Source organism: Crinia signifera, chromosome 6 (genome assembly GCF_055691185.1).
Source record: "Crinia signifera chromosome 6, ASM5569118v1, whole genome shotgun sequence".
In the NCBI taxonomy this organism is placed as follows: Eukaryota; Metazoa; Chordata; class Amphibia; order Anura; family Myobatrachidae; genus Crinia; species Crinia signifera.
Window position 1 is genome coordinate 246,872,906 of NC_139222.1, and position 13,632 is coordinate 246,886,537.

At 44.9% G+C, this 13,632-nt stretch overlaps 1 protein-coding gene across 4 annotated transcripts in view; it reads left to right on the forward strand.

Annotated features, from left to right (window-relative positions):
* The window catches only part of SFXN2 (sideroflexin 2), a 40,913-nt gene that overhangs the window by 25,633 nt on the left and 1,648 nt on the right, over positions 1–13,632 (forward strand). For all 4 annotated transcript variants that reach the window (XM_083149236.1, XM_083149239.1, XM_083149240.1 and 1 more), the window contains exons 8-11: positions 7,005–7,071; positions 8,383–8,432; positions 11,313–11,362; positions 12,948–12,995. In XM_083149236.1, coding sequence (XP_083005362.1) covers positions 7,005–7,071; positions 8,383–8,432; positions 11,313–11,362; positions 12,948–12,995 — 215 coding nt within the window. The remainder of the gene's footprint in view (positions 1–7,004; positions 7,072–8,382; positions 8,433–11,312; positions 11,363–12,947; positions 12,996–13,632) is intronic.

Sequence of the window (13,632 nt, forward strand, 5' to 3'; positions counted from 1 at the left end):
TGTATGTGAGCCTCCCGGGGAGCTGCCGGGCGGCTCGCAGGTAAATTGGGTCCGACTTGTCCCTAGGACAAGTCGGCCTAATGTATGGGGGCCTTAAGTCTGTTTTTTATCAAGCCTTGGACAAAGATAAAGTGGAGAGAGATCCACTTTATCTTTGTCCTTGTGCATGCAATGCGATGCAATGTGATGAAAAGCAAGTACAAAAAGTATGTGCAGCACATACTTTTTGTACTGTGTGATAAGGTGCCGCGGGAGCGCGCACCTCAAAGCACACATCGCATCGCCGGGAATCGCAGCGGGTATGGGCGGCTTATGACTTACTACAAACCACCAACCTCACTATACAATTAATCATATTTTATTAGCATGCAAAATTTTCACATGGGCCACCTAGTACATAATAATATCTAGCAGCTGTGTAGCCCAGGCTACCGGTGTCAAAACCAGCAGAGGGATATAGAAGAATAAAAAATGAATGATGACCTTTAGGCTTATCAGTGACCAGATCATTCACTACTTTAGTCCGTGCTGTCTCTGTGGAATGTTGGGAACAAATGCCTGACTCATGTGGGTGCAATACATTGTGTGAGGAGAGTGTAGGAAAGTCTCTCAAGTAGCTTGGAGAGGGGCATGGGAACTCAGAGACGGGGCGGTAGTTTGAAAGAGAGTTAGGGTCAGAAGGGTTACGGTAGAAGACTCATTGAACCATAGAGATTTTTGGCTCTCCACTATAAAGGCGTGTACACACTAGACAACATTTTAAATGATATGCATGATAACCACAGTCATAACGACCTTTTCATGTTCATCATCCAGTGTGTACGTGCTATGGGCCTGATTCTGGTTCACTCTCAAAAGCAAAGGCTCTCTCTAATGGACAAAACCATGTGCACTGCAGGGGGGCAGATGTAACATGTGCAGAGAATTTTAGATTTGTGTGAGTTATTTTGTTTCTGTGCAGGGTAAACACTGGCTGCTTTATTTTTACATTGCAATATACAGTAGATATCAGTTTGAAGTATAAACCAAATATAACTCTTTCTGCACATGTTGCATCTACCCCACCTGCAGTGCACATGGTTTTGGCCATTAAAAAGAGAATTTGCATTTGCGAGTGAACCAAATTCAGGGCCTATATCCTTAATGATGTGCGCTCCTGTTGGTCGTTAGCAATGTCCTCTGTACATGCACTATATCATTAGTCAGGGAGTCCAAGGGAAATTGTGGCAAACATCGCATCGTTTGCAATGCCATCTTCTACGTGCCCAGCTTAATTTTTGCCCACTGGCTTTATATGCTTTTTATATTAGCCCATAGGCTTTATATGCATTTGGTTTTGCTGCAGCACTTTCCTACACATGCTTTATGTAAAATTATTGGGGGATTCTCATGCCCATCTAACGACTCATCAATTATATGCGAAGGAGGTGTGTTGCTGCTACAATGGCGTAGGAACACTGACCATGGCAGGCAAGTTTGCTCCTTCGCGGTCTGATCTCCCCAAGGAATTGCAGATTTTTATATGCAGCACTATGGCAGCGAGTCCAGACTCCTGTAAATGGGGCATACTGTATAGCCCTGGTTGCTCACTCGGACTCTCAGATGTCTTAATTGAATAGCAAGATGTCTTAATTGAATAGCAAAGAAGCATCTCCAACGTACCCCAGTGTTGATTACTGCTATACTCTGGTTTCTCACTGGTCCTGTTGTCATGTCTATCTTTCGATTCCTCTTTCCAAATCTGTCCTAAAGGGAGGGTTTATAGATGCAGTTCGTCATGGATTAACTTCTACCGCGCTACATGAAAGCCTGCGTTTTCTACTGATGTGGTACCATGACGCACTTCGGAACCGCTGGGATGGCTTGCTCGCTAATTAATTATACAGCATTCTGGAAACATGTAGAGTTTTATATAAGGATGCAGTCCTTTCTCCTTTCTGTAATATCGGTCAGCATTTTATTACCATAAAGGCTAAATACATACATGACAATAGTAGAAGTATTTAAAAAAAAAATGCCACTTCCCTAACAAATGATGAGAGCCTTTCCCATTGGGAAACTTTTCCACTATGCTGGGGAGAATTCCTGATCACGTTAAGCCTCCATAAAGCAGCATCTGTTTGCATAGTAGGCCATAGCAGACAATACAATATTTAATGTGTCGGCCTATCAGCGCTATCTTTAGATAAGGTGGAAGAAACAAGGCTTCTCCAACTGTGCATCCTCTTTTCCGGTATAGATCTCAAAGGAAAAAAGAGAACACCACATATATTTCACATTAGTCCTCAAATACTGATGTCCAATGATCATCAGTATGATCCTTTGACACTGAGCTACTGTACGGGCACCATTAGAAACACGTTGGTGAAGGAGGGATACTGTCAGCTGAGGAAACCAACATCCCCTTTTATATCCAGATTTTAACGGGAGGAGGTATATTGTCTCACTCCTACAGGTTTTTTGCTTGTTTTATCAAGTTTTTACCTGGATTTTTATCTTGTATGTATTATTGATGGATACCCATTTTTTGGAATACATTTTATACATGTTTTGAGATCACTTGAGTGGTGGACGTTCCATGTTGGGTGAACAACGGACCTCAAGAAACCTTTTGAGGCACATAGGGCCTCTGTAATAGTGGGTACACACGGTGTGACTTTGCTTGCGATTCAATTGGAATCGAATTGTAAGCAAAATGCATTGGATTTGACTATATTGTAAAGGTTTGTACTATATACTGTAGTCTTGCCTGACAAGACTATTTTTCTATTCGATTTACACTACATGGGAGTGCGCATTGAGATCCAATCTGCATCGAATGTACAAAAACCATTTGATGCCCATTTGATTTTCTATTCGATTTTGCTTCTGTAAGCAAAATCGACTGGGGAAATAGTGCATATGTCACAGTGTGTACCCTATATAAGAGGTAAGTGTTGGTCTTTTGGGGATACCATCTGATGACATAATGGCTGCTTCCAGAGATTGTCAGGTTGCGTGAGAAATACCTGTCCAAGAAAGATACCTTTATATGCACATAGGGCTTTGCCTGAAGTTCAATGTCAAAGGGTCGTACTCCTGATCATCTGATCAGTATTTAAGGACTACCAATTGTAAAGCACAACGGAATATGCTGCGCTATATAAGGAACTGGGTACTTGTTTCCTAGCACGGTGCCCATCGCATACCATAAGCCATATATTGGTATGCGATGTGATGTCAGCCGATACAATTTAAATCGTATACCATCGCATTGTATGCCATATACAATGGTATACGATTTAAAATTGTATAAGCACCCTAATGGGTGTTTTCAATATTAAATGGGCCCCCTATAAGATTATTAATTGTATAAGCACGGTAAGGGGTGCTTACAATGTTAAAAGCACCCACACGCCACTCCCACTATGAACGCCAACCCAAAGCGTGGCGAGCGGCGGCGGTACGCGTCCTCTGACCTTTTCATACCCCCACTATCCACGTCGGCATGGAGTTGATTTTATATAGTGTGGCGAACGCAGCGAGCCACCGAGCCCGAAGCGTGGCGAGCGGACGTGGAATACATGTAAAGTAATACGCGTCCCCTCACGGGGCTCGCTGCATTCGCCACGCTTCGGGCTCGGTGGCTCGCTGCGCTTGCCACGCTATATAAAGTCAACTCCACGCCGACGTGGATAGTGGGGGTATGAAAAGGGCGGAGGATGTGTACCGCCGCCCCTCGCGGGCTCGCTGCGCTCGCCACGCTTCGGGTTGGCGTTGGTAGTGGGGGTGGCGTGGGGGTGCATTTAACATTGTAAGCACTAGGGTGCTTATACAATTAAAAATCGTATAGGGTGCTTAAATCGCATCACAAGCGGCTATATGGCATGCGATGCGATACAATGCATAAGATGCCATACGTCTTAAAATCGTGGGCGCCGTGCTAGGAAACCAGTACCAGGAACTGTAAGTAATAATAAGTACTAATGTGAAATATATGTGGTGTTCTCTCTATTTTTCTTTTGAGAATGAGATCTATACTTAAAAAGAGGATGCACACAGAGTTGGCATGGAGCAGTGGTCTGTGGGCGCAGATGGACTTATATTGTAGTCGCACGGCGGACACTAATGTGTGGCCCCGCTTCCTCATTCCTTCACTTCACCTAAGGGGTAAATTTACTAAAATGGGAGTTCTATTAAACATGGGATGTTGCCCATAGCAACCAATCAGTTTCAATCTATCGGGTGTGGATTAGTAGGTCGACAGTCAGTAGGTGGACCACTACTGTTCTAAACATGAAAAGGTCGACAGGGTCTAGGTCAGCAATGACAAAGGGTGGACACAAGCAAAAGGTCAACATGGATTTGGTCGACACAGGGAAAGGTTGACACGAGTTTTCACGTCTTTGGGTGTCTCTGTCCACATTGACACTGCATTAGTGGCCCGCACCCACTTGCATGGCTCGCTGCACTTGGCACACTATTAATTATCGGTTACAATAAATAAATCAGAAATCATCCATTGACCTGTCGACATTTTGCCAACATCAACCTAGACCACGTCCGCATCTCATGTCGACCAATTGCCTGACAAATAATAGTGATCAGCCTATTTACTGTCGATCCGTCGACCGGAAACCCAATCTATTATGTTCTCCATGGTGCTAAATAAATAAAAAGTAGAATGTAATTGGTTGCTACGGGCAACATCCCATCTTTTGTAGAACTCCCATCTTTGTATATTCACCCCTAAGAACCCATGGTGGGTCCCCAGGCAACTTGATGGTTTGGGGACCATTTCAGTTTGTTAAAAGAAAACCTTCTATAAATTATTTATTTACAGCGTCTTATATAGCGCAGCAGATTCCGTTACAGTTTCTTATATAGCGCAGCAGATTCCGTTACAGTGTCTTATATAGCGCAGCAGATTCCGTTACAGTTTCTTATATAGTGCAGCAGATTCCGTTACAGTTTCTTATATAGCGCAGCAGATTCCGTTACAGTGTCTTATATAGCGCAGCAGATTCCGTTACAGTTTCTTATATAGCGCAGTAGATTCCGTTACAGTTTCTTATATAGCGCAGCAGATTCCGTTACAGTTTCTTATATAGCGCAGCAGATTCCGTTACAGTGTCTTATATAGCGCAGCAGATTCCGTTACAGTTTCTTATATAGCGCAGCAGATTCCGTTGCGCTTTACAATAGTAGACAGAGATAAAACAAACTGAGTAACAACAGACAGACTTGGAGGTAGGAGGGCCCTGCTGCAAGCTTACAATCTATAGGGACATAGGGGGGAAACACAAGGACAGGCACCCGTAATAGCATAGCAGTCCCACCAAGTTACAAGTCCAGAAGGGAAGCTATGTAATACATAAGAGCCTCAGAGGGTTATGCTTGTGGTACTTAAATATGATAGGCTTGCCTGAAGAGGTGAGTTTTCAGGGAACGCTGGAAAGTTTGGAGGCTAGTGGAGAGTCTTATTGTAACTTGTCAGAGTAACCCAGTCCCCTCTGCCTCTCCTGCCTAGGACGACAGATGGATGATCCTGCTATGACTTCAGCCGACTAACAAGACCAAATCCTGCCCATTGACTACAGATCACATTTACTAAAATGTAATTTAGCTTTAAGAAAAACTTGGGGCTGGTACACAGTTAAATGCAGCTTTTGCTTCATGTACAGAAGTAAATATGGATTCCACCATGTGCAGACTGCACACATCTATGAGGACACCCGCCTTTACCCGTATACTGTTTTACACTGTTTTAAATAACCTTAATAATTATCTGCATGCTCTTGCACCAGCCCTGAATCCGAATCCTATGTACACACAACTCTACATAGTCCGCAATTCAGTTTACACGCCTTAAATAACCCCCTTCTATTGTTTGTTTTGTCTTGTAATATACAGCTTGTATTGTCTCCACATGTCCTATTAGGAAAACATTAAGGAACTTGAGTAGAACTCTGGATTGTATTCGGTCTTCGGGGAGTATTCAGTCCCGGATTGCGACTGTCTGAACACCCCGGCAGTCGGAATCCCAGGCTATTTTCGCCCAGCTCGACTGGAACTGAGCAGCAGCCGGAATTCAAAGTTCCAGCTGTCGTGTGTCGGAAAGTGGGCGTGTTTTGACATAATCTGCCTTAAATGCTGTCGGAAATGGCAGCATTGAATAGGCGACGGGCTCTATTTCCCCCGGCGGGAATAGCGGCAGAGATTGACTACCCCCTTCATCTCTTGCTTACCGTTTCCTTTTACAACATTAATAGCCAAGCAGCCCAATGGAAAGCTCACAGCAGCACATAACCTTTCAGGAGATGAGTGTGTTGGGGGTCTGTGTATCAAGCCGTGGACAGAAATAAAGTACCAACCAGCTGATTGGCTGCTACTTTATCTCAGTCCACTTTATCTCTCTCCAAAGCTCAGTACATAGACCCCTTGTGAGACAAAGTGACGTGTCCACTCATGGCTGTGTTGTGACTGTGGCAGTTTTTAATGGTGTGAGGAATAATTGGAAAGCCACAGGCTAAAAGTTCTATAGTGTAAGGAGCAGGGTCCCCAACTGCTCAATAAGCGACTGTCAAACCATAAACATGGGGTCACATGCTCCCCTAATGGAACATAGCCCATACATTTAAGTTTTTTTCCATCTACGGTTTTCTAAGCTGCATCTTATCTCTTTGTGGTGCCCGGACAAATTAAAGTTAATTTGGCAAATTTAGGGGTAAATGGATGAAGCTTGGAGAAGTGGGATCTATCCCCATAACGAATGTTATGTGCAAGGCGATAATACTCCAGCCAATCAGCTCCTAGGTGTCAATTTACATATTGGAGCTGATTGGCTGGTGCATCATCACCTTGGGGATAGATGCCACTTCTCCAAGCTTCATACATTTACCCCTTAATCACTTACAGAGTTAATTAATAGTTATTATTGTGATATCAAAGTCACCAGATCCTTTACAATGTGTTCTCCGAGCCCAAAGGCTGTGTATGTATCTTATCTTGTGTTCTGCCTTCAGAAAGCTGCTGCCAAGGGAATTAGCCAAGTGGTAGCCTCCAGAATTGCCATGGCTGCTCCCGGGATGAGTAAGTATAATCATTTGTCTGTTTGCGATTTGGTTCCAAATAAATTCCAACACACAGCAGTGTCTCTATCCCAAGCTATCGTAGCTGATCGGGATGCGGTCATTTGGTCTACAGCATTATGGTTGATAGTCATTAGGTCGACATGGGTCTAGGTTGACATGGGAAAAGGTCAAAAGGTCATTAGTTTGACATTGTCTAGGTTCACAGTCAAAAGGTCGACATGGAGTTTTTTACTGTTTTATGAGCCAACATGCGCCGACAGGCGGTATATCATGCCCTACCATCCACTAGGGCATGGTGGGAGAATAAAATAGTGTGCCGAGCGATGCGAGGGGATGCGGTGCACTTTAAACTGTGTCAATGTCGACTGTGTTGACATTCGGGTAAAAAACAGTGAAAAACCCCATGTCGGCCTTTTGACTGTTGACCTAGACAATGTCGAACTAATGACCTGTCGAACGAATGACCTTTCGACCTAGAACCATGTCAGCATTTCCCCGTGTCGACCTAATAACTGTCGACCATAATGCTGTAGACCAAATGATCCCAACCCAGCTGATCATACTGTGTCTTCCAACAATTTAAGGGATCAGAAATAGGCTGCAAAGGTCCATACACACTGAGTGATTTTGCCCAGCGTGTACGGACAGCGACGATGGGGAAATCGCATAGCTGAAACAATGCTCAGTGCATACACACTGAGCGATTTTCCCAGGGGTGGATAACTTTTCATAGCAGGATACTATTATTTGGTTAAGATAGTCAGCAATTATGCCAGTACTTAAAGTCCATCATTTCAAATGATCTAATGTCATATTTGCCTACTTTCATACAAATAATGGGAAACTCACATTTATTCAGGCAATCCCCCCCCCCCCCATCCACCTACAGTAGACCGGGCAGATCTCCTGCATCCTGTCTGCTACCTGGTGAAGTAAGCAGGATGCAGAGCTTTTACGGAGTCTTGCGGATGTGAATGTTCAACTATACTCTGTAAAGCGCTGCGGAATATGTATGCGCTATATAAGAAACTGGTAATAAAATAAAATAAATCCAGGAGAAGGAGGTGGGGCTTAATGGCGCAAATGTTCATTATTGAACGACAAAAGCCTCCTTGCGGACCCGCCAATCACAGCATGACTTACTGAGTAACTCCCCCGGCCACCCCCCCTGACCATGTAAGCAGCATCTCCTTTGCAGACTTTTCCCGGAGAGGAGAGATTACAGGTAGGCAACTATGTATAATGTCTGGTTATAATTTTGTTTGCATTATGAAAATGATTAATAAATATATTTTTCTTTCTATTTCAGTACTCCTGCCAATTCTGATGCAGAAACTGGAGACGTTCCCATTTATGAAAGTGAGTATTTCCACATGGATGGGAAATATTCGAGTTTCCACCTATTGTATAACCACGTACTGTTTGGGAATAATGTGACCACTATTGTGATTCGTAAGGATTTTGGGGTTACAGATAAGTCCAGGGTTAGCACTGACTGTCGTAAGATGCTGACCTTCAAATATCCTTCTAATCTACACAAATATGATGGTTTATGGTTGGCGACTTCATAGCCTAATTTAAAAAAAAAAATGAATGTGCAGCTATCGCCACAAGTCGTATAGGTGAGATAGGTTATTTACAGCAGCCTCGGAATGCCTGGGTATCTTTTCTTTCCCAGTGTTAAGACATGATAAATAGCACAACGCTTGTTTATCTGTGTGTAAAGGCCCCCATACACTAGGCCGACTTCCCCCTGAGCTTCCCCGGCTGCTCCCCAGGGGAGCTTGATTAGATTGGCACTTGATGTGCCATTTTTTACATGTGATAAATCGTCTCGATTTATCACATGTAAAAAACCCGGGGAGCAGGGGGGGGGGGGGCTACAGAGCAGGGCTGCTGGTGGGAGCAGGGGGGGGCTGGGGACGCTGCGGGGGACACAGGCGGCATAGAGCCGGGCAGAGGGAGCCGGGAGCTGTCAGTGCTAGAAAAAAAAGCCTATACAATGAATTGGCAGCCTGTGATTGGCTGAGCGCTCTCTCAGCCAATTGCTGACTGGCTGAGAGAGCGCTCAGCCAATCACAGGCCGCCCATTCATTGTATGGGCTTTTTTTTTTTATTCAGTACTGACAGCTCCCGGCTCCCCCTGCCCGGCTCTATGCCGCCTGTGTCCCCCGCAGTGTCCCCAGCCCCCCCTGCTCCCTACACCGCCGCGCCGCCCCACTAGGTCCCAAGTCGGGTGGTCGGACGTGCAGCAGGTCCGACCACCCGACGCAGATCCGATGCGCACGGGACCGCACATCGGATCTGAGGGGACATCAAAACTAGCCGATTTTGTTCCGATTTCGGCCAGATCCGACTGATCTGGCCGAAATCTGACCAAAATCGGCTAGTGTATGGGGGCCTTAAGACTCTTTAAAGAGACTGCAGCTCATTGGACATTCTCATAGCCAATCAGGTACAGCACATTTGTGCAAGACTTGCAATTCAAATTGCATCTTACATTATTTATCTGTTCATATAATATATTGTTATATTTGAATCACTCTGTACCCAGTTTTATCTATATTGTCTATTGACAAAAAAAACATGGTCAAGTACGTAGCTACCATAGGTGTAAGGAGTGCGGCTATTATGGGGCCCAAAACTGGGAGGGGCCCACCTTTATGTCAGTTACACGTGTTATATAAATTTTTCACCATTGGGTGATACAGATGCAGCCCTCTTCATATAGCCCTTTAACCACCTGAGTGGTATGCCCGGGCTGTCCTGGAAAATTTCCGGGCATACCACTATGCAGTAGGTGCACGCCAGTGGTGCCTCCAGCGGAGCACCACTTGCACACCGCCTTTAGGGCCTCCCCCCCCTCCTGTCGGCCCCCACCCCCTCCGCATCAGCGATCGTAAGCTGGAGCTCCGTGCCGAATGGCTGCCATTTGCAGCAGTGACTTAGGTGGCAGGCTTCGGGATGTTCGGGGCGGCTCGGGGGGACTCAGGAGCGCTCAGGAGTTCAGGCGCCCGAGTTCTCCCGAGCCGCTGCGAAAATCCCCTTACCCTGCTGCCTGTGTGGTCAATGCTAAATGTGACTGGTGGCTGGGGCAGAGGTACAAACGCCGGAGGTGAGGGTGGGCCCTTCCTACGTTCTGTGGTGGGTTTTGCTGGGTAGGTTTGTCCTACCCCAGCAAAACCCACCACTCAAGTGGTTAATATGATTAAGTGAGTAATAGGATTACTCTGTTAATCCCCTACTGCAGTGGTTCCCAAACTGTGTGCCGTGGCACCCTGGGGTGCCTTGGGGGACTTGCAGGGGTGCCCTGGGTTAGAGGTCCAGGACCAATTCAAGTTATCTATGTCCAATATAATAGTCAAATCATGGACAAACAGAAGTCAATTTTGTCCAATACCACATAACTGATCCTAAGGATGAGATATAAACACAATTTATTTAACTTAATATTTGTTTCTGAGTTCCTCAATGAGAAAGTTTTAGCCTAGGGGTGCCATGAAAAAAATTCTGATGCTCCGGGGTGCCGTGATTCGAAAAAGTTTGGGAACCACTGCCCTACTGTATTGTTTTATGTATTGTATTGCTGCTGAGAACAATAGGATAGCCAGGGTGAGCCACGACCTAAGGAAGATAGTTGAGAGGGGCTCCATCTGTACATAGGACTCATTTACAGACTTTTGCCTTGGGACCCACTTTATATTTATTTACGCCCCCTGGATCCTGCTCTTGTAATGTGACATAATATGAACAGGCGGCACTGTAGTACGTCACGATATGACGTGGAGGCACTATAGCGTGGCCGAATATTAACTGGCGTCACTGTAATGTGGCATAATATGTAGTGAATTCAGTAAAACGTGGCCTAATATGAACTGGGGGCATTGTTTGTCCATTATGTTAACTTTGGTATTGTGTTGCATAATGTGTACTGGCAGCACTATAATGTGAACTAGGGCACTACTATGGTTCATAAAAAAAAATAAACTACTGTAGGACACAATTATGAGCCATAACATTAACTAAAGAACTGCTGTGGTTCAGAAAATGAACTATGGCTGAGAGGTGTCTCTCTAGAAGTATTGGCACAGGGACACCTTCCAAATGTACTGATCACAGTCATTTAAAGAAAATGTGATCTTAGCATTTCATTCATTCAAACCATTTTACTATGTATAGCTGTGCAATTCTCCAATGCTGCCTTGCTGCTTTTGCCATTTTAAACATTTCTTTCCACAGAAAATCCATTTTCTCCACGCTCCCCTGCAAGTCACATTAGCTGGCGGTTTGTAAGTAAACTCCAAGTCCTGGTATGATTGTTTCTCAGTATTTCTACTGAGAGAAGTAGGTTCCTGGGCATTTTATCGTTGAACTAAGATTGACATTTGTTTTCTCCTTCCTCACTGTACAAATTTCTGTAACTAATTATATGTGAGGCATTGCTCAGATACTCTGCAAATCACCACTGGCCTTCTACAGCCTCAAGTATATAATTTACCAGATTCCTGCAGAGGCTACACAATCCTTTCTGAAAGTTATGGCTGACCAAAGGCTTGTTGCATTTTATGGGCTTGTACATATAACCAGTGGAGGCTCTAGAGGTGGGGCTGCCGCACAGTTCAAAATTCAAATAGGGGAGCCACACCTACTGCCATTGAGTCAGTTTGGAATGGCAGTTGGTGTGGCTTGCCATTTGAATTTTGAAATGTGATGCATCCCCCACCTCTGAAGCCTCCACTGCATATAACCGCTTCCTGTATCCTTAGTACATTTCATCTTGGCTGTATTTACAGCTGGAATGCAGGCTTAGCTGCTGCTGAGCAGGGAGTTCATTGCCTACAGTACGCACAAGCATTAAGAGTAAAATGGTGGGCAGGGGCAGGTACAGTGTGCCAGATTTAGAGGAGGGCATAGTGGCGACATTGGAAGAAAGTGATAAAGTCTAAAAAGATTGAAATCTCCAACTCAATTGCGCAAACGTGTTGAGTGCAACCTATGGATGGATCACCTCCCAGGTGTGTCCCCACACCTTATTATGTGTATGTATACACAAATGGTGTGATCCCTCCAACAGCGCAAAGTGTGGAGAAATTACTATACGTCCCTACTACTTGAGAGGTAGAGTCTCCTCTTCTCCACCTCCGAAATGGGTATACAGCATTCAGGACTCTCCCCGTCACTTATTTCTGGATCCTTTCCTCCTACTGTATTGTGCTCGCTCCCCAGGTGTATAGACCATGGGTTGCAACAGGGGAATAAACACAGATGGACCCAAATATAGTGTAATAATTTAATAAAACAAATGTCAAAGATAAGACCAGTATAATCTCAGCAGGTACGTACTGGTATACCTCCCTCGAGTTCCTGGTCTTTCTCAGGTCCACCTCGTGTTCTATATAGGTCCCTGGCTCCCTCCAACGCGTTTTGACCCCCACTGAGGTCTTTCTCAAGGAGAATCGCATTGTGCTCGCCATGCTGTCTGAGTCCGGCCAGTAGGGATCCCGACGTCGCGCTAATGACTGTCGGAACCCTATACCACGCCCCTTTTAAATTCTTGCCTAGGACACCAGATTGGCAGGCTCTGACGATCCAGTTCACTAAAAGAAAAGAGTGATTTTTATTTTTAATTTAAAAAATAAATAAATGTAATGCCTGGCAATGAAATCACCTTCAGGGTCCTATTCATGATGGGTGAATAACCTATTTTTATATATTTTGTTTGAATTGCATCACTTTTTAATCCCCCAAGAACAACCTATTTTGTATCCCTTGACCCATTTCCTCCCTTACGGTCGTTTGAAGGTATTTATGGTGAACTAGATGTGGAAAGGATTTCCCCGTGCGCACTGTGTAACTCTGTGTCTTCTCTTACAGCTTACTGTTCATGGTTCCTGTCGCCTGTTCATTGTTTCCACAGCGATGGTAAAACTTGTTCCGCTAATTTCATTATGTTATCATTTATACCTAGATAGAAATCGTTGCTTTGTGACGGTTAAGGTGCGTACACACTGGCCAATATATCATTCCTTTGAGTAATATATCGATGCACCATCGGGCAGTGTGTACAAGCGATAGATCGGTGAAGTTCACAGATAGATCGCATCCGCTCTGCAACACAGCCAAAGCCCGTTATATCTAGAGATAGATTGGCGCTGCTGTGTGTATGGGCTATCTGCCGACTGCCCGTATAGCCCCACCGGGAGCCACCGTTGATTGACATCTCAGTAGGCGCACCCCCTTGTGATGTCAGATCCTAAGGATCAGGCGGTGTGAAAGGAGAACACGCTGCCCGGTCCATCTATAGCTGTATCTGCAGATCAGTTGATCTGCAGATATATCTATTAGTGTGTACCCAGCTTTAGGATGGCTTGAAACCCTTGCAAACACTGAGAGGACATGCAGCCTTCACCCAACTGGGTCCTATCCGGGAACCCCCCCCCCCCTCCCCCCACTAGACCTGATCGCAGGGCATATTTTTTACAAATGGACAATACCATGCTGCACTGCAGGTGGGGCAGATGTAACATGTGCAGAGAGAGTTAGATTTGGGTGTTATTTT